Genomic DNA, 20,454 nt, shown 5'->3' with positions numbered 1-20,454 from the left:
ACATGTGATTACTTCCGGGTACAAGTTAAAATCAAAACAAGGCAGCAAAATTGCGAATGCTTGCGGATCGATTATTCACAAAACCAATGTCTTCAGAAACTAATGCCGGTCGTAGAGGTGTTATAAATGACGATGAGGCTACATCACTTCTTGGGTTATTACCGCATCATTCCCGGAGCCCTAAAAGTGAGTGCAAAAAACTTAACAATTGATTCATCATTGTGATTTTTGTTATGTTTACAAGCTTAAATTTACGCATACCTTGTATACGCGTATCGTATGTAAGCTCGAAATACTCTTATCTGAAATTACACTTACAGGTTATATTATAATCTGACATTTTCTTACTGCATTTCAGCTACAGCTCCATACGTCGAAAACGGAGCAAAATAGAACAAAAGACAGTCATGACAGTACATATTGCGTAAGCAGTCTTTTCAAGACTTGCCCTGCTTTTTTGACAGAATTGACTCGTAGCTGGTGTGTGTGCAGCTATCGGCTCAGCTCAAGTTAAGCTTTAACTTGCCAGTTTCTATTAAAGTCCCATTCAGTGATCCCAGTGAAAGTGTAAAGTTATTTAGTTCCAGGACACGGAACATGCATGGGTGATTTTTTAACAATACTTGATTTTGAGCAATATAACTTGTTCATATACTGTTCAGCCTTTCTCTACCTTTTTCTGAATCATACAAGTGTACAAACTTACCAATTCATACCCAGGTGATCAGTATAGTTTTGTACTTAAGCAGTGTTAAGTCTGGTATGATATTTGGTTTCATTAATCGCAGCCTTTTTTCCAAAAAGGCAGTAGAATTTAAGTAACGCATCTGTAGCATGTGTAGTGACCTTGATCAAAGGACTTTTTCCATTAATACACCTAAGATTCTTTTACTTTGTTTTATGTACCACATATAATATATAACCCTGAAATCTGCTTCATTTAGCAGTATATAAAAACATTCATATACCCAATTATTTTTACAGTTTGTTATCCATTAGAACAATGGTAATGTGAGTTTAGCATCACATTATTTTTGGCAAGGGATGAGGGGAGATTTCATTATTCAGTATTCAGTATTTTCAGTATTATATATCTTATTTCGAAGATATCTAGCTTTCGTTGATGGCCTGAGCATATACTTAAAATTAGTCCATCATTATAGAAGTTTAAAAAAATAACTTCAATTAGCAACATTTATTGGCACAATCAGTGATTTTTGAGGTTTAATTATCATCTACAAAATCATGTTTGTTTGTTTAAAGCGTTTGTTGAAACACACCACCCACCCCATAACCTTTGCACATAGTAGCATGCCTTTGTCATGCCCTCCTGTAGAAATTATCAAAATAAATAATTAAATTGACACCAATACGTAAAAATTTAACATCAGGACTTATTTACTGAAAATATAAATGAAAACAAATAATATTGCACAAATTTGCAAGAATCACTGTACATAAATATTAAAAGCCCATTCTGTGATTCCAGCGAGAGTGTAAAAAATCAAAATCGTGTATAGATTGTCTAATAGTAAAGGATAACTGCAATAATTAAACTTGTCATCAGTGGTATGATAAAAATTGGGACAAAACAAGGAAAACAGGTGTATTGACAAAGTTGTAAATACCCATTCAAATTCATGTGGCTACTTTCTCTGAGAAATTACAGATCCATGTAAAATGTCTTCTAGTCTTTCATAACACGTAACCACTAGCAGGTTGTGTTAGCACATCTATGAGTGACACTTACAAAGGTTTAAAATCTGAATTTTGATGATTTTTTACGATCCTCTGGATGAGCAAATTCACTGAGTGATGGGACTTTAAATACAAAAGTAATATTCTGTATCAAAGCATTATTATATGTGACACGATCTGGTCCATGGAGGCCAAAGGCGGCAAATTTGAAATTCAGATAAAGGCAAACATATTATAGGGTCAAAAAGCAATAAAATACATAAGAAAATAGGCATCACAAAACTTCATAACTTTAGAACCATCAACCAAGTATGCTAGACCTTTGGTGTTTTCAGTATATGATAGCCTAATGTTTGTTTCGGGTAATCATTAGGCCATGATGCACTTATGGTCCATGGCAAGCCCGATTCGACCTTTGTGGCATTAAACCCAGTTAACAGGATATTAATCCAGTAAATCGATTCAGTAAAGCAAATAAGCTCATGCATTAACGACAACCAGCTTCGGTCGATTACCCCAGCTGCAGCGTGTGTAAACTCTAATTTGCATAGAGGCTGTACGTGAAATTATTGATTGGCTCCAAACAAAGGATTTGAACCGGTGCACCGTAATCATGTCGCAGTGCAGTCCATTCAATCAAATGTTGTCATCAACCTATTTGATCGCAGTGCATTGTTATGTGTGTGAGACGAACTGTCGCGGTTGATTGCAATCAAACAAACGATGTCTTATGTATTACTTTGTTCCGTGATGAAAATCGTGATGTTTTATTTAATCACTCTCGAAAAAAGTATTTCTTTTGTAGACCTATTACTTTGTTTTGTGATGAAAATCGTGATGTTTTATTTCATCACGCTCTAAAACAAACGATTTCTTATGTATTACTTTGTTTCGTGATGAAAATCATGTTTTATTTCATCACTCACGAAAAATTGATTTCTTATGTATTACTTTGTTTCGTGATGAAAACCGTGATGTTTTATTTCATCATCACGCTCTAAAACAAACGATTTCTTATGCATTATATTTGTTGTTTGTGATGAAAATCGTGATGTTTTATTTCACCACGCTCTAAACAATAATTATAGTTAAATGCATTTTAAGAAAAAAATCTTATTAAAACAGTATGTTGTTTAGAAAAATGTAGAAAGTGATGATGATAATGATGATGATGATGATGATGATGATGATGATGATGATGATGATGATGATGATGATGATGATGTCTCCAAAAGTGTCCCGGTTTTTTTCTTGCCCTAAATCGTGCGTATCTATTAATAAGGCACTTCAATAATCAATAATCAGTCCCGTGACGGCCTCCACTAACTAGCTACTAACTAGGGTTATGGGCGCTGAATTTCATGTTCACTGTCACTTACTCATCAGCGAAGTACGACCCTTTGTCAACCACCTACAGTACCCAATTTCGGCATACTATGTAAGAAACTCATCATGATGATCGAACAGAGAGTACTTTAAATGTAGCTTGTACCGTTTTCGTGTGGCATTCGTCAGAAGTGAGCGGTCCGTTTACCAAATTTTCGGTCAAATCTCCATTCAATTAACACGGGACGTTGGCTAGCTATGTCTTGCCCTCACTCACTATTTTACCAAAGTACGAATATTTCTGAGCATCTAACCTAGCTGTAATTTTAGGTCATGTTAGAGGAATATATTTGCTAGAAGTTTTTGAGAGTACTTTTAATATTGGCCGGTTATTTTTCACACATTGACGTTAACTAGACAAATGCGTATTCTTCTAACATGGCACGATTTGTACAGGTCACAGCTCAATGGTGAAAGCACTATGTATTGTGTATAGGAAAACGGACAGTAACTGCAGTATGCTTAGAGTAACTCAATGCCTCCTTTGGTCTCCATGGACCAGATCATGTCACATATTTTTTATTTTTGTAACCCTGAAATATTGAGTGTTTTCTGCGCTGATTTCACATGTTTTTATGGTTCCATACCTAATTTGGAAAGTTTTCCCTCCCCAGGGGCTCATAATTATTGCACAGCCTCTTAATATCTGCTGAACCATCTTCCAAACACCGATGGTTTGCTTTCCCAATTTGCTGTTTACTAAGTCTTAAAAATTGACCTTCAAAATACTGCAACCTTTTGTCCGTATTCATTTGTCCTTCACGGTCATTGGTTTTAGGAACAATAACACGAAATATGTTCATTATATTGTTATCCAGTCTGGGGACACAATGACCCCTTCAGATCGCGAGATATATCTCACACGATCTGTTCATTATACATATGACCTTAACCTTTGTACAAATTACTATTATATTTTATAGAAATTTTCAACGTGCTCCGATATAATGACACTAGTATTCATACATTGTATTCGTATGTCGCCTCTAAAACTAATTTAGTATCAAACTAATGAATATATAAATTTGAAAAAAAGGTCTGATATTCCGGGCTGAAATTTATAGCTTTTGATTGTGGCCAAAATAGACAAAAATGCCACTAAAGAACGTCTGCTAAATATTCCCGGTCCTGTCAGCAGGACCTTTGTCAACCACCTACAGTACCCAATTTCGGCATACTATGTAAGAAACTCATCATGATGATCGAACAGAGAGTACTTTAAATGTAGCTTGTACCGTTTTCGTGTGGCATTCGTCAGAAGTGAGCGGTCCGTTTACCAAAATTTTCGGTCAAATCTCCATTCAATTAACACGGGACGTTGGCTAGCTATGTCTTGCCCTCACTCACTATTTTACCAAAGTACGAATATTTCTGAGCATCTAACCTAGCTGTAATTTTAGGTCATGTTAGAGGAATATATTTGCTAGAAGTTTTTGAGAGTACTTTTAATATTGGCCGGTTATTTTTCACACATTGACGTTAACTAGACAAATGCCTATTCTTCTAACATGGCACGATTTGTACAGGTCACAGCTCAATGGTGAAAGCACTATGTATTGTGTATAGGAAAACGGACAGTAACTGCAGTATGCTTAGAGTAACTCAATGCCTCCTTTGGTCTCCATGGACCAGATCATGTCACATATTTTTTATTTTTGTAACCCTGAAATATTGAGTGTTTTCTGCGCTGATTTCACATGTTTTTATGGTTCCATACCTAATTTGGAAAGTTTTCCCTCCCCAGGGGCTCATAATTATTGCACAGCCTCTTAATATCTGCTGAACCATCTTCCAAACACCGATGGTTTGCTTTCCCAATTTGCTGTTTACTAAGTCTTAAAAATTGACCTTCAAAATACTGCAACCTTTTGTCCGTATTCATTTGTCCTTCACGGTCATTGGTTTTAGGAACAATAACACGAAATATGTTCATTATATTGTTATCCAGTCTGGGGACACAATGACCCCTTCAGATCGCGAGATATATCTCACACGATCTGTTCATTATACATATGACCTTAACCTTTGTACAAATTACTATTATATTTTATAGAAATTTTCAACGTGCTCCGATATAATGACACTAGTATTCATACATTGTATTCGTATGTCGCCTCTAAAACTAATTTAGTATCAAACTAATGAATATATAAATTTGAAAAAAAAGGTCTGATATTCCGGGCTGAAATTTATAGCTTTTGATTGTGGCCAAAATAGACAAAAATGCCACTAAAGAACGTCTGCTAAATATTCCCGGTCCTGTCAGCAGGACCTGCCTCATGGTTTGAACGATACTAGAGAGATTGCGATTTCCAAACGTATCATCGAACGTACGTGGAATATATTCAAAATATCGTCACAGGAGAGTGATTTTGAATAGATTCCACGTACGCTCGATACGTAAGTTTGGAAATCGCAATCTCTCTAGTATTGCAAGACGTACAACCAATCGCCAAATCGTGGATACGCACCTGATAGGGAAGGTTGTTTTGGGACCCCGTTTTTTAGCCATGGAAATCTAAAAAGCGGAGACCTAAAACGGTAAATCTCAAAGCAGCCATCCACTATAAATATAGGTATACTCGTACGTTATAACATATTTTGTTTTAGAATCCCCCTTTTCAAGACACTAGTTATATCTACACAATGGCAGATCAAGAAGTTCAAAATTGTAGTTCAATTAGTTATCAAGGTATTTTTTAAATGTTTTTTGTTATATAATTTAGGTTAGAAAGTGTACTAAAAGTAATAGGTCTTCACTTTTGTGGAAATGCCGGAACTTATTTACTTTCCATAGCGTTACTTCATTATAGGGGTAACTTATTATGCCAATTGTCTAGTTTAATTCCTTGTAAAATATCATAGAACCCAGACAAATGTTCAATATTTCAGGATTACGTTTCTGGCATCCCGGCAAGAAGGGAGGTGTCGCCTGAGAAACGAAACTAGTTTCGTTTATATGACGTCATCGATCTTTTGCCTTGATCCCTTACGGGGACTCACGTCTTGTCAATCTTGTATGGTATGACATAAACATATATATAGTAGTACAAGCTGGCAGGTCTTTAAATTTTTTTGTTAATTGGATATTTTCATATGCATATAATATTTTCAAAATATTTTATATATTCATAGTTCCAGGATGTATTGCAACTCGCCATGTGCTGGTTCTCCTTGTATTTCTGGGATTATTAAATGTGTACTTGATGAGAATCAACCTCAGTGTGGCAATAGTAGCAATGACGGATGACAACAACAAAACCATTACACCTATACATCCCAATGATGAATGCCCAGGACCATTTCTCAACAGTACAAAGAAACCTAAGGTAGGATATTGACGAGGAGGCCACATGTCACGATTTTTGGCCCAGTGAAAATTTGGTACACAAGAATTTACAATTCGGTATCATAGTTACTATAGCAATTTGAAGAAATTTTGAGAACAAAATTAAGTCTCTATGCAAAATAGACAGAACATAAAATAAAAAAGTGCTTAAAATTATTATAAATTACTTAATATCTCACAACTGCGGTTGACTTGCAGGATTTAACAATACTAATCATGACCGATCCAATTTGCGCAAAACTCATGCACATTTCTGCTCATTTTGATATTCAATTTAGTGAATGACTTTTTTACCATGAATTGATAAAGACAGTAGTATTAAGATCATTCAACTATATTTCTCTTAGTGTGAGATCTTATGGCCCATAGTGCACCTGTTGTTATACAGGCGATACGTCACGGTGTCATTTTGGACCACTTTTGGTGACACTTTTACACTCCACTGATTTCCCCATGAAATTATTGTTTTCTTATTATTGTTATTAAAATTCTCAAGCAATAACAGAAAAATCTTTATAGATACATTTGTGTGTAGCCATGCGACAGAACTGCAAGAATTCTGTTTATTTTAAGGTGCACGCTGACGTAATTTCTAGTTATTACAAAGTAGTAATCCTATGCCTTCTAAAAGCTTTGCAGCTTTACTTACTGCCATAAGCAGTGGTATGGAAATGTTTCACCAAACATAAACATTCAGCCTATTAAATAAAGAAAATAATGTGCAGAGTAAACATTTATTCAATTTCTTTGTACGGCTGTTATTGTTCTGAGCAACATTAAAATAACCATATCTCCGGAACTGGATGCAAGTCATGGAATTTTCATCGAAATAGCTAGAGCATAAACATGATAAAAGGAAATTAAAATTTGGATGATGCTCGCCTTATTTTGCTTAATCCCATCGCTGGGATCGCATCACATATTACTCTTTGCCGGAAAATCATAAAAATCATCAAAATTCAGATTTTGGTGCCTTTGTAATTGTCATCGATTAAGGGATCAGAGTGTTTATGATACTATCTGTTTTGTCTCATTCAGAGTACAGCTAAAACATTCCCATGGGACGAGGATACTCAGCACCAGATTCTCAGTTCTTTCTTCTACGGTTACATGCTTACACATATCCCCGGTGGGTGGATTGCAAGCAGATTTGGTGGCAAGTGGATCTTTGGTTTAGGAGTTCTTTGTACTTCCTTCCTAAGCTTGTTAACACCATTGGCCGCTTCAGCAGGTGTAGGATGGTTCATTGCGCTCAGAATTCTTGAAGGAATTGGAGAGGTATGGAGGTGAAAATATGTATCATTCATTTATAATTTTTAAAGCCTGAACCCAAATAAGCGTGATATTATTTAAGGGCGATTTCCTCACATTTTAAAACTCTGGTACATTCAAGTCATAAATTTTCTATAAAATTATGATATTTGCACAGTTTTGGTATTGGTGACCTGTTTGATTTTCTGCAGTAAACCAACCAGAAGAACCTGTATATTCTAGAAATACAGACTTGCTTTTGTTCGTACATTATTTCCCTGAATTTAGAGAAACAATTGAACCTCAAATTTCATAAAATTGGTAAATATTACACGCTTGTTTTTCACTTTCGATTTCCAGGGTGTGACATACCCCGCTATGTATGCTATCATGGCTCACTGGGCACCCAAATATGAACGCTCAAAGATGCTTATCACTGCTTTGTCAGGAGGCATCTTCGGAACCGTAGTTGCTAATCCAATTGCTGGAGTGATGTGTGATTCCAATTTTCTGCAAGGATGGCCATCTGTGTTTTATTTATCAGGTAAGTGCGTTCCGGTCAAGGATTTTGACCTTGTCCAAATCAACTTGGTGGCCGGGGGATTCAATGTGAATGTGCTGGGAGACTTCCGACGAGGTTGTACTGACTCGGACAACGGTGTTCTAGGAATCTGGTTTTTAACGATCTTTCCGTTTCACCAATATATGATTCCGCACACTGACCCCTCAGGGTTTTCCCCTGACAAGGGATATAATTTATTGGTCTTTTTTTGTCCTTGTTGTCTTTGGATGAGACAAGTAGCTGCCGCAGAGTTTGACGCAAACTCTGATTCCGTAGCTGCCTAAAATTCTACCTAGTGTTTCGGAGGTTCCTTTTACATAGGGCAAAACTACTTGTCCTTTTTGTATTGTTAGATTTAGCTTCCTTGGCTTTCTTGGCTTTGTCAAAAGACCTGTTCGGATAACCGCACTTCTTTAATGCACTATTTAACCCGTTTGCTTATACCCCGGGGGCACTCCAACTTTGGAGGTGACGCGTATGTAGGGCTGTTAAGACCCCTTTTTCATCATCGCTGTCACCCAAAGACCCCATATTTTTTCCGAACACATGCTCTGTCACCCAAAGACCCCCTATTTTTCCATTTGATCTGTCACCCAAAGACCCTTACAAGTTCAATTTGAACAGCAACTATCATTTATCACTGATTTTGTTACTTATTTGGAAAAAAACAATGAAATTTGAAGCCATTTAGAACTAGAAATTCGATTTTCGAGGTTTTTGTGGCGCTGTTTCGGCTCTCACCCAAAGATTCCATTTCAAAAAAGGTCATGTTCTCACCCAATGACCCCATATTTTTTACATTTTGCTCTCACCGAATGCCAAAAATCATGCTCTCACCCAATGACCCCATATTTTTTACATTTTGCTCTCACCGAATGCCCCTTAGTGCGAAAGTGCCAGCCCTACACCTATATCCATTTCATATTGAAGTGCCCCCCGGGGCTTATACACACCGAGGCGATGTTATTTCCCTTTTCCCGTGTATTTGTCTCTCTCTTTCGTTCCACAAGTCGCGTGAATTTCTGTTGTTGTCGGCGTTTAGACAGCATATGTTCCTTCAACTGCGACAGCCTGCATCGTGACTTCACTTCCCTTACAATGTCGTTAGGCAACACATTCGCGGTGTTCAAAACATTCCCAATATTATCCACTTTGGTTCCTTTGACTGTGCTAGATAGACGGAGACTTACTGGTGTAATGCTTTGATGTTTACAATGGAGACTAAACCGGAGATGGTTCCCATACGGGCGATTTTACATCATTCCATTACTAGCATGAAAGTTCATCTGTGTTGGTAGACTTCATACTGAGTGATTTTAAACCTATGGTCTCAAAACACGTACCTCAAATTTTCTATACACACGCTTTAATAATGCCTGCAGTATTGTCCTTGACTCTCATGCACCTTCAACGCCCTCCTTGGTTCGCTGATCAATGCGTTATTAACTTAGAAACAGGAGTAACGTCGCCTTGAACGAAGGTGGCTTAAAAGTGGAAAAGTTGATGATAAGGAAAATAAAAAACAACATCTTTGGTACATTAAAATGTTAGAGGGCTCTAAAAAGAAGCACAAAAGTTGCAGCCTTGATGTTCTCCCCACTCAGTTGGTGAAAAGCAATACTGATGTTGTGTTACCATGCATCACAAATATTGTTAATTCCTCCCTCAAAGAGGGCACATTCCCTGAGGATCTTAAGCAGGCCATAGTTACTTACAATCTTAAAAAAGACCAATTTGGATTGGAACGACTTGAAAAATTATAGGCCTGTTTCAAACATAGGTTTCATTGGCAGGTAATTGAAAAGGCTGCGATAATCCATGTCAACGAGCCCGGTCACCGAGCAAGTTAATTATCTCGATCATGTCGATGAGGTGTATCAATCGGCATATAAGAACATGCATTCCACCTAAATAGCATTGCTCAAGGTCACAAATGACATTGCGATGACCCTTGATGAAAATAAGGCAGCATTTTAAATAATACTTGACCTCGGTGCTGCCTTTGATACCATTTACCATGATATCCTATTCCATCGGTTAGAACATGGCTTTGGTACCAAAGGCACCGCTCCTAAATGGTTCCATTCGTACATGACTGGTCGTCAGTTCCGGGTTTCTGTTGGTAATGTGTTCTCTGATTATTACGATCTTAATTGTGGTGTTCCACAAGGGTCAATCATTGGCTCCAGGGTTTTCGTACTCGCAAAATGTTCTTCTGGAAAAATGGAAAATTGTTCAATTCATTGTAAGATCATCATAGGTCATTTGAGGTAAAAATAGTAAAGGTTGTTAGATTTTCATGAAATTTTTGCTTCTAATTGTTAAAAATGGATTTTTTCAAGGTCATCTGATGCCAATGTATTGAAGATTGTTGAATTTTCCTTAAACTTACAATGTTCTAGGTGAGCATGAAAGAAGGCGATGTGGTTCGATTGTTTACATTCTTATTACCTGCTAATGAAAAATGCAATGTTCATAATGTGGTTATGTGGAATTTATATTTATAGGTGCTCTGGGTATTGTATGGTTTATATTTTGGGCTCTTCTCATACATGACACTCCAGCAAAGCATCCAAGAATATCACAAGAAGAGAGAGAATATATAGAGAAAAGTATAGGACCGAGACAGATGGTAAGGTGATAGTTTACATGGTTTAGGGGTGTATCTATAAATTGGCATCGTTATTCTGTGCATTTCTTGCGACATGGTCAAAAGAATGAAAACCATTAGCCTCTGAAAGAGTAAGTAATTTATGATCACCACTTTCAGCGGATTCAAAGCGCTGTAATTTCGATGTCACATGAATCAGCATAATCAAATCGCATCAACTAGGCCTAGACCAGTTGCAGCTGAACAGTGCAAACCTATCTGCAGTTAGATTGTAACAACCACCAATTATCTGTTCAGCTCCCCAAATTTCATTAAAAGTGCTGTTTTGGTTAAATTCAAGGGTCTTTTGCAACTGAGGGGTTTCTTCGAGGGAACACTACCCACATTGTTATTTGTCATTCGCCACCCCTATTTTCAGCCTACACGAATGCCTCAATACATTTGTCACTTGCAGTTTAGTTTCGGGAGCCCAACTTCTCGACCCGATCAAGACGCACAATTTTTGATTATTTTTGATAACTTGCATAATCATGGCTAATTGTTTTATGTTCCCAAGTGCCAAGGCTGGGGTTTACCAAATGTGGAAGGATATGACGTTATGTTCCCTTCACTATCCTTGATAACTCAGCTGGTAAGATTGCAGGACTTAGCAGTGTCCATTTGTTTTAATTATATGTTTTCTTTTCTTTTTTCTTCATTTCTAGACTTCCATGCATGTACCAATAGTTAGCATCCTGACATCAGTTCCAGTTTGGGGTATTATTATATCATCTTTTTGTACAGCGTTTGGTGGATATATTCTTCTAATAGATCTACCAAATTACATGAAAAATGTTCTCAAATTTGATCTATCACAGGTAAGAAATTATCACAGGTTAGAAGTATTAAAATTAGAGTGTGAAATATTCTGTTACCCAAAATGGGCAATAGGCGGATCACTCTCTCTCTCTCCCTCGCTCAGCTTCATATATTCTTTGATGTTTGAGGGTATAAAAAGGGTATAAAACGTTTTCATAACATTAAAAAAACATTTTTGATGATCTACTGCCTGCAAATATCTAAGTGTTGACAAAATATTTGGCAAAAAATGTTTGCAAAAAATAGTTTACAATACCAAAACGTTTTAAAATGTTCTCATGACCTATATATAACCCGACATTTAATGTTATTAAAACGTTTTTACCTAAACCAAAATACAAAATATAACTTGTTTATTTAAAACGTTGTAAAATGTTTTTGTATTTGCTGGATTTATTCATCAAACAAAAACCAGGCACATCAGCCCACTTTCCAAAATATTTGTTCCATTAATCAAATCAACCTGGTGTGCTTCTACAAATAAAAACATTGTTGTTCTTTTTTACCAGTTTAAGATCGGAACTAATTTTGTGATGTGATATGTTTGGCTCATGAGTCTTTTGGAACTGTTTTATCTTGGTCACTCTTTTTCTCCCTGCCCCACCTGATACACCACCAAAGAGGGGGAATAGGTGGAGTGCTGATCAGTTAGGGTTCATTGCTAGCTTTATCAATTATATCATTTTCCTGATAATTCCTGACCTGATGATTGTTTTTTCAGAGTGGATTTTTGTCAGCATTACCATTTGTTATTATGTGGCTATTCTACATCATTGGGAGTTTTATTGCAGATTTTATACGACAAAATGGGTATCTTTCTACTGTAGCAACTAGAAAACTCTTCAATAGTTTAGGTATGTTGAAAAGGTTTTCATTCACATTGTTGTTTGCATCACATACTGTACTATTTTACAAAATACAAACACAAGGAACATAAAATTAAATCACAGTTGTTTGATGGCATGTAGAACTGTGTTCATTTTAAAGAAAATTTGAACACTGATGGCGCTAATTATATTAAATCTTGTTTGCATCATTAAAACATCGGAAAAATGAGTAATAAATAGCTAGGAAATGTTCTTAAAATTTTTGTCATGAAATGAAAGCAATAACTAATTATTGGGCTTATTATTATTATTATTATTACAGGACATTTCTATAGCGCTCTACAGATAACACAGCGCTTTTGCTCCAACACAAAATACACAAGAAAAAAACAATATAAAAACAACAACAAGAAATTACAGATTTGGAAAAAGATACGTCTTCAGAAGACGTTTAAAAGCAGCCACAGATTCCGCTTCTCTGACATAAACAGGGAGCTTGTTCCAGTGCTGGGGCCCGAAAACGGTGAAACAGCAATCCCCGGCTCTTTTACTGGAGCGAACTGTATAGAGCCTTGTTTTGTCAGATGATGAGCGAAGCCTGCGACTGCTTCTAGATGAATCTGGATGATTATAAAACGTGACAAGATCTTGTAGATATGCCGGAGCAGTACCTGATATGCAGTTGTATATGTGCAACATGATTTTGAAATTAATTCTTCTTTCACCGGGAGCCAATGGAGGGTATTCAACAAATCGGCAGAGCACCTGTCTCGTCCACATGCGAAGATCAGCCTGGCTGCCTTATTTTGGAGACGCTGCAGCCGTTTTAGGTCCATTTCACGGGCACCATACATGAGGGAGTTGGCATAGTCTATGCGAGACAAGACAAGTGCTCTGACGGCATGATGACACGCGTCCTGACTGAGAAAACGTCGTATCCGCCATAAGTTACGGATGTGAAAGTTGAGGGTTTTACAAAGATTGCTAATATGAGAAGACATATTAAGAGCTCCATCAAAAACAACACCTAAGTTCTTAACATTGGCAGATGGTTTGATTGAGTGGTTACCCAAGCTCAGCTCAATGACGGGAAGCTTATTGAGAGCTCTATTGGTGGCAATGATGAAAAATTCCGTTTTGTCCTGATTGAGCTGCAGCTTGTTATTAACCATCCAAGAGTTAATATCAGAAATACAAGCAGACATGTTATTGAGCACACGCTCACGGTCACCACTGACTTTGGGTTCAAAGGCAGCATAAAGCTGTATATCGTCAGCATAACAATGAAAGCATATGTTGTAACGACGAATGATTTCACCAACGGGAACGGTATACATGATGAAACACTGAGGGCCAATGATGGAACCCTGGGGTAATGAGTAAGTGAGCGTATGCTCACTAGACATGTCGTTGTTAATTACCACTCTGACGTTACGTTGATTAAAATATGACCTATACCAGGAATGGACTGTGCCATCGATATTGAAATCTGATTTCAGTCTATTCAACAGGATATGGTGATCCACCGTGTCAAAGGCTGCTGACATGTCAAGCAGCACCAGGAAGACAACTTTACCATGGTCCACGTACTGGAGGATGTCGTTTTTTACCTTTAACAGGGCGGTTTCAGTACTGTGAGACCTCTTATAGGAGGATTGGTTCACTTCACCCAGGTTGTAGTTGTCAACATGTGTGACTACTTGACATGACGCAGCCTTTTCAATAACCTTACACATGAATTTCATGTTGGCCACTGGCCTATAGTTCTTTAAGATATTGTTGTCAAGATTTGATTTCTTGATCACTGGAGTGATAATAGACTCTTTGAGTGCATTTGGAAAAATACCAGATATTAACGAACTGTTGACAATTTTTGTGAAAATCGGCAACAAGATCGGAAGATTATCCTTTACAAGCCACGTCGGCAGAGTATCTAAGTTACATGTTTTACTAGGAAACCTTTTTATGATCTTCTCAATATCTGTCTCAGATAGCGGAGTGAATGTGTTTAAGCAACAGTTAATGTTAGCATCAAGATTACAGGCATGACAGGGTTCTATAGAGTCAGAATTCGCAATACTATCATCATTAACATTGGCCCTGATCTTCTCAACTTTTCGATAAAAAGGAGAGAAACTTGTTGGCAAGAGCTTGATCAGGACAATCAAAAACAGGTAGTATTTTTTGAGATTTGTTAAGCAACCCATTAATTGTAGCATACATATCTTTAACATTTGATTCAGCGAACTTATTGGAGAAATACTCAATTTTAGAGTCAGTGATAAGTTTAATGACTTGATTCTTTTGAGCGACAAATTCTTCTTAATTATACTTATACTTATATAAATGTAAATAGCGTCCTCTATTTGCACACAAAATATACAATTTATAGAATAAATATTATTGCAAAAAGGCAGAAAAAGATGAAACATTTGAAGAAAAAAAAAGAAAATCTATGTAAAAATAGCTAGAAATATATATGTATATTAGAAAGATAGGTGTTGGTATTGTCTAGGTCTAGAATTGAAAATTATGTTTTGTTAGAAAAGTATCACATCAAACAACCGTAAGTTCAACGTACATGTGCTATTGTGAATCGGTAATGATAAAAGGGAACTGGTAAATACTTGATGTGTTGTTAAATTTATTGTAAAGTTCAACACATTTTGAGAATTAATTTAATACTGTAACTTACTATTTCTAGAATTACTAAATTGCATCTGGAACTTCAAGCCTTCATCATGCAACTTATACATATTAAGTTCTAGGATTCTATACAATCTCACATTTGGATGACTGAGAACATTTTACACAGTGAAGATTCAAAATTATTCCTTCTGAAAGAACTCCTCCAGATGCAAAGAAGAAAAAATGGGTTTTTTTCGAAATGCGCATGCTGCATAGGTCTGGACCACAAGCTTGTGTACCTCTTACAAGACCAACCTAGGAAAACAAACAAACATGATATAAAGATTGTATATGTTGACTACTGTTTTAGACACCCATGCACTTTTTGTTTTAAGGAATGAACAATAGTGTCAAAATGGTCCACAAAATGGCTTTAATTGGGCCTTTATTTTGAAAACGTTTCCAGGCACCACCACGGGTCACGCAAGGTGACAGCAAAAACTTGTTAGTGTGCCTCCTGTCCCAAATTCCTGGATCTACCACTGTACCAAAGAATACACTGAGGCTGGGGAATTTTTTGACAGAAATCAATTTTACATATTGTTTATCATAGGTTACTTTATATAAATCTCTGTTTTTATGCTGATTGTGTTGCTTTTGTTGTTTTCTATTTCATTTGTATTTTTCACCTAGGAACACTCATAGCTGCATTATCTATCGCAATGGTAATTTATGTAGGTTGCAATAAATACCTTGCAGTGATGTTCTTCTGCATCGGCAGTATAGGCACTGGTCTATTCCAATCAGGGGCTACAGTGAATCACCTTGATATAGCACCTAAGTATGCAGGGGTAATCTATGGGATTGCTAGCCTGGCTGGCAATTCCACAGGATTCCTGGCACCAACTGTCGTAGGAATACTCACAGAAGGCAATGTAAGTAATAATGATTGATTTCAAGATATTGTGAGAAGATTTAATCAAACGTAAGACTCCACTTTTAGTATCAATGCAATTATTTTTTACAGAATAAAAGTATTGTTTTGAGAATAAAAGTATTGTTTTCAGAATAAAAGTATTGTGCATGTCTCTATAACCTGATATAACATAGGAGATAGCATTATTTTAACAACAAGGTGGCAATAAAAACAAAGGGGTCATTGTGACCTCACATAATCACATCATGAGTGCCCCACACTCCATCTAAAGAGTACCCCTCTCCTAATTAGTACCCCTGTAGATTCTAGAGTCTCAGTACCCTCTTTTTAATACATCCCTTGTTTTTATTGGTCCAAAGACCCCATTTATCTTATATATCCCCTCCTTTTTTGTGTATTAAGTGTTGACTGAAAAGACTGGCTTTTTCAAAATTCATCCCGTTACAAGTTTTTACCATGGATTTTTGTATTTTACAAAAAAAATTGGTACAAATAAAGACCACACGTACACAAAAGGATTTACTAAGTGAATTTTCCAACCTTGTTTGTAGTACACTTTTAGCATCTCCCCCAGAATTACCCCTAATTTGTGATTGTTACATGTGCCCCTACGCACCTATATGTTGAAAGTTGTGGCAGTACATGTCACTTTACTATTCGAGTGCCCCCATATAGTTTTAGAACATGATTTTTGCCCAAAATAATGTAAAAAAAACTGGAAAATCATTGTTTTTGCTGGAGTTTCCTATATTTTTAAAAGCTTTTTTAAGAAATTCAGTTAATTTCTTAAAACACAGCTTCATCTGTTTCTGGTAAGTGTTAAAATAATATCCTTAAAGCTAAGTTTATACTCCATTGCTGAGCGACAAGCGATTGGTATTTGACCAATGAGGAGGTGTACTTTCCCAAATGCAGCAAAAAGCGTGTTGCCTCAATGGCTAGAAACCAATCACTCAGCAACGGAGTATAGTTTAATTGACAGTTTTGTTCTTCTTTATTATTGATTGACAGAATACCAAAGATCAATGGCAGATAGTATTCTGGATATGCTGCGCCCTCTATCTCTTGTCGTTTGTCATATTTGTATTAATGGCCTCGGGAGAGGAACAACCATGGGCCAAGAATGACCCAAATGGACCAGTCCTGGATGTGAATGTAGATTACAATACATCCCAGGTCTCAGATTCAGATGATCCGAATGAAATTAGTAAAGATATGTTGGGTAGCTATGATGAGAGGTGAGGATCTGATGATGAATAACATGTGTGGGTATTTCCAGGGCTCTGACTCAATGTGGCTGGTTATCTTTTGCATGTTAAAGATCCTGAATAAAACAAATCACTGGGAATCAGAAATTTGACACACAAATTGAGGCTGCTATAAAGAAACATGCATACATGGTGCTTAAGAGTTCCCATGCAACATACACTACTTAATTGTCCCAGGATACGTGATGGCAGGGTAATGGTGGTGGCTTACATAAGCTTCCATAACAGATGTAACTACTGTTACAAGCGCCTGACAATTCCCAATATTGGCATTTCTAAAACTCAATATTGGTTTTATTGAACATAAATTTAGGACTTTGCTACAAAGCATTGATTAATCAGTCCTCAAATGAAGGACAATTAATCCAAGATAAATTGGTTACAGACCACTATTCTGTAAGTCTGTTATTCTGAGCGGCCAATATTCTGAACATCCTCTGTTCCAAACACAGTTTTCTATTATAGGCCTAGTGAAAGTTTGCTATTCCAAAAACAGAATAAAGGTTTGCTTTTCAAAACTTGGAATAGTGACCTTCCCATATAACGGCTAGAACACATACAGATAGAAATCAATTTCATCATACTAGTACACCCAGGACTGGGGACCCCTGGGCCCGGGCCCCTAGGTGGAGTGACTTCTTATAGCCCAAATAGGCTACACACCTTATGCAACTCCTGGATATGCCCGCATCAAGGCAGACCCCATAGGGTACCACAGGGTAACTATCCATAGTGCTTTTGGTTATTTCAAGGGTTTTTTTGAAGATAATACATGTGTATAATAATTTATAGTTCCCTTAGCCAATGCAAATTACTCTAAAAAGAATAAGTTTTTAGTCAAAATCAAATCAACAATTGCCAAAACGGGCCGATTTTAGATGCTTACCTACCAGTCAGCATCGCGCATTTATGCACGTGCTGCTTGGTGTAGGAAAAACTTCCATATGAAAAACGGTCCTTGGTAGCAACTCAGCTTCTTCCAAAGCCCACCTGGTGCCAAGTCTATCCACGTCCCTTTGAATAACAGTCGTCCAAGTTGTCCTAGGGCATCCAGGTCTTCTCTTTCCGTGGAAGGGATTCCAGAAGTAGAGTTTTCTTGGAATGCGACTCTCATCCATTCTGAGCAGATGACCAAACCACTGTAAGCGGCGCTTTCCTTATAATAGTAGTGAGCTTCTGTTGTTTCGTCATAGATCGTATGAAGTCGTTGCCAATATGATGGGGCCATTTGATGCGCAGAATTTTCCTTTGGCATCTCATATCAAATGCATCTAATCTGGACTCATCTCTTTCAGTGAGGATCCAGCATTCAGAAGCATATAGAAGGGTAGAAAGAACGCAGGTACTATAAAATTTCATCTGGTGTCTAAATTGATATACCGGTCCTTCGACGCCTTCTCGTGTTCTTTAAAAGAACTTGATGCTTTGCCAATCCTATGATTGAGCTCCTTAGCATTTGATCCATCAGCACTACAGTATGTTCCAAGATACTTAAAGTGATCCACAACCTTGATGAGGCCTTCATCTCCCATTGGAACCGAGGGTTCTGAGCTCGAACATGCTTTCTGTTTTCTTGAAACTCATTTTAAGTCCCAATTTTCCAGCTGTTTCACGGATGGCTTCAGTTGTATCTGTCATCATGGCATCAGAATTTTCTAGTAAGGCTATGTCATCAGCATAGTGTAGATCAGACATCTTTACCTCTGGAGCTCTCTGGGTACCTCGAATTTAGCCTAGGTAGAAGGGTTATACATTTCTTCTTCTTATTATTATTTCTTATTATTATCTGTGGCTGATTTCATTACGATGTCGATTGCAAGGCCATAAAGCAGTGGTAACCAAATCCAGGGAACCAAATATCACCCTGTCTTACGCCGGTACCTATACTAAATATTTGGAAAGGGAGCCCTCTGATTTGACCACACGTGTTGTGTCATGACAAGAATTACTTACGATGTTGATAATCTTCCTTGGGATGTCATAGATGTGCAGGATTTCCCATAGAGATGGTCGGTGAACTGAGTTAAAGCCAGCCTTAAAGTCGATGAAGTTAATTAGGCATGATAGCTGTTGGTTGAGACATTTCTCAATGGTTTGGTTCAGGCCGAATATTTGATCCTGGCATGAGCATCCCTTTTTAAAACCAGCTTGATTTTCCCTCATTCTCACGTCAACGTCATCCTTCACTCTTAGAAGTAAGATTGTAGAGAAAACTTTGCCTGCAAAGTCCAGTAGAGTGATACCACGGTTATTGCTGCAGCAAGAAAGGTCTCCCTTCTTTGGTAGTGGAAGGATTATGCCTTGTCCCCATTCTCTTGGTGTTTTCTCGGTTTGCCATACCAGTTTGCAAATTCTCAGCAACCATTCTTTGATGTTGTTCGGGGGGGGGGAGTTATCAATACCCGATGCTTTGTTTCTTTTGAGCAGGCTAATTGCCTTGTCAAGTTCTTCTCTAGTTGGTGGTTCCATATCATTGTTCAGTTCTTCTCAAGGATTGAAACTGGAGAGGTCACTAGGCTCATCAGCGTTGAGCAGGTCTTCAAAATATTCAGCCCATCTCTGCAGTCGAGCAGCCTCATCCTTAAGCATTTCTGCTGGTTTTACCAATGAGAACATTCTTCAGCTTGTAGACTTCTCTCATGTTATTTTTACTTGAGGCTACTTCCAAGTCAATTCAAGAAAATTGTATATGGTGCTGATCAAAAAAGCAATCTTCCATGGGTTCTGCATGGTTTTGTGGGAATGGGTAACAAGTGATTCATTCCTCTCAAAGATTTTTGTAAAGAATTCTTGCAGTATTTTCCCTATATTTTTAATATTAGATTTCTGTATTTCCTATGGATGCCCGTTCCTTGCCCCATAATTAAGGGTGTCTATACATGCTTAACATAAGAAACATTTAAGAAAAGGCAATGGTGGCACCAGGAATTTGTTTCCTTTTATTTATCTATTTTGTAGTTTTCAAGTTGGCATATTCAGGCAATTTATTATGCAAAATTGATTCAGGAAAAATATAAATACAACAAATCTAACAAATCAAGTAGCTTTTACCCAACAAAATAATTTAGTATTAATTTTC

At 37.1% G+C, this 20,454-nt stretch overlaps 1 protein-coding gene across 1 annotated transcript; it reads left to right on the top strand.

Moving 5' to 3' along the window:
• The first annotated feature begins 53 nt into the window (after window positions 1–53).
• LOC140151398 (sialin-like) lies at window positions 54–17,576 on the top strand. The gene is made up of 9 exons (XM_072173727.1): window positions 54–186; window positions 6,220–6,413; window positions 7,472–7,711; window positions 8,045–8,228; window positions 10,754–10,878; window positions 11,562–11,714; window positions 12,437–12,569; window positions 15,864–16,105; window positions 17,119–17,576. The coding sequence occupies exons 1-9, from the start codon at window positions 57–59 to the stop codon at window positions 17,347–17,349; spliced, it is 1,632 nt and encodes a 543-aa protein (XP_072029828.1). The 5' UTR covers window positions 54–56; the 3' UTR covers window positions 17,350–17,576.
• The last annotated feature ends 2,878 nt before the right edge of the window (window positions 17,577–20,454 follow it).

Source organism: Amphiura filiformis, chromosome 4, assembly GCF_039555335.1.
Source record: "Amphiura filiformis chromosome 4, Afil_fr2py, whole genome shotgun sequence".
Lineage (NCBI taxonomy): Eukaryota > Metazoa > Echinodermata > Ophiuroidea > Amphilepidida > Amphiuridae > Amphiura > Amphiura filiformis.
This window is presented reverse-complemented; position numbering and strand designations above follow the sequence as displayed.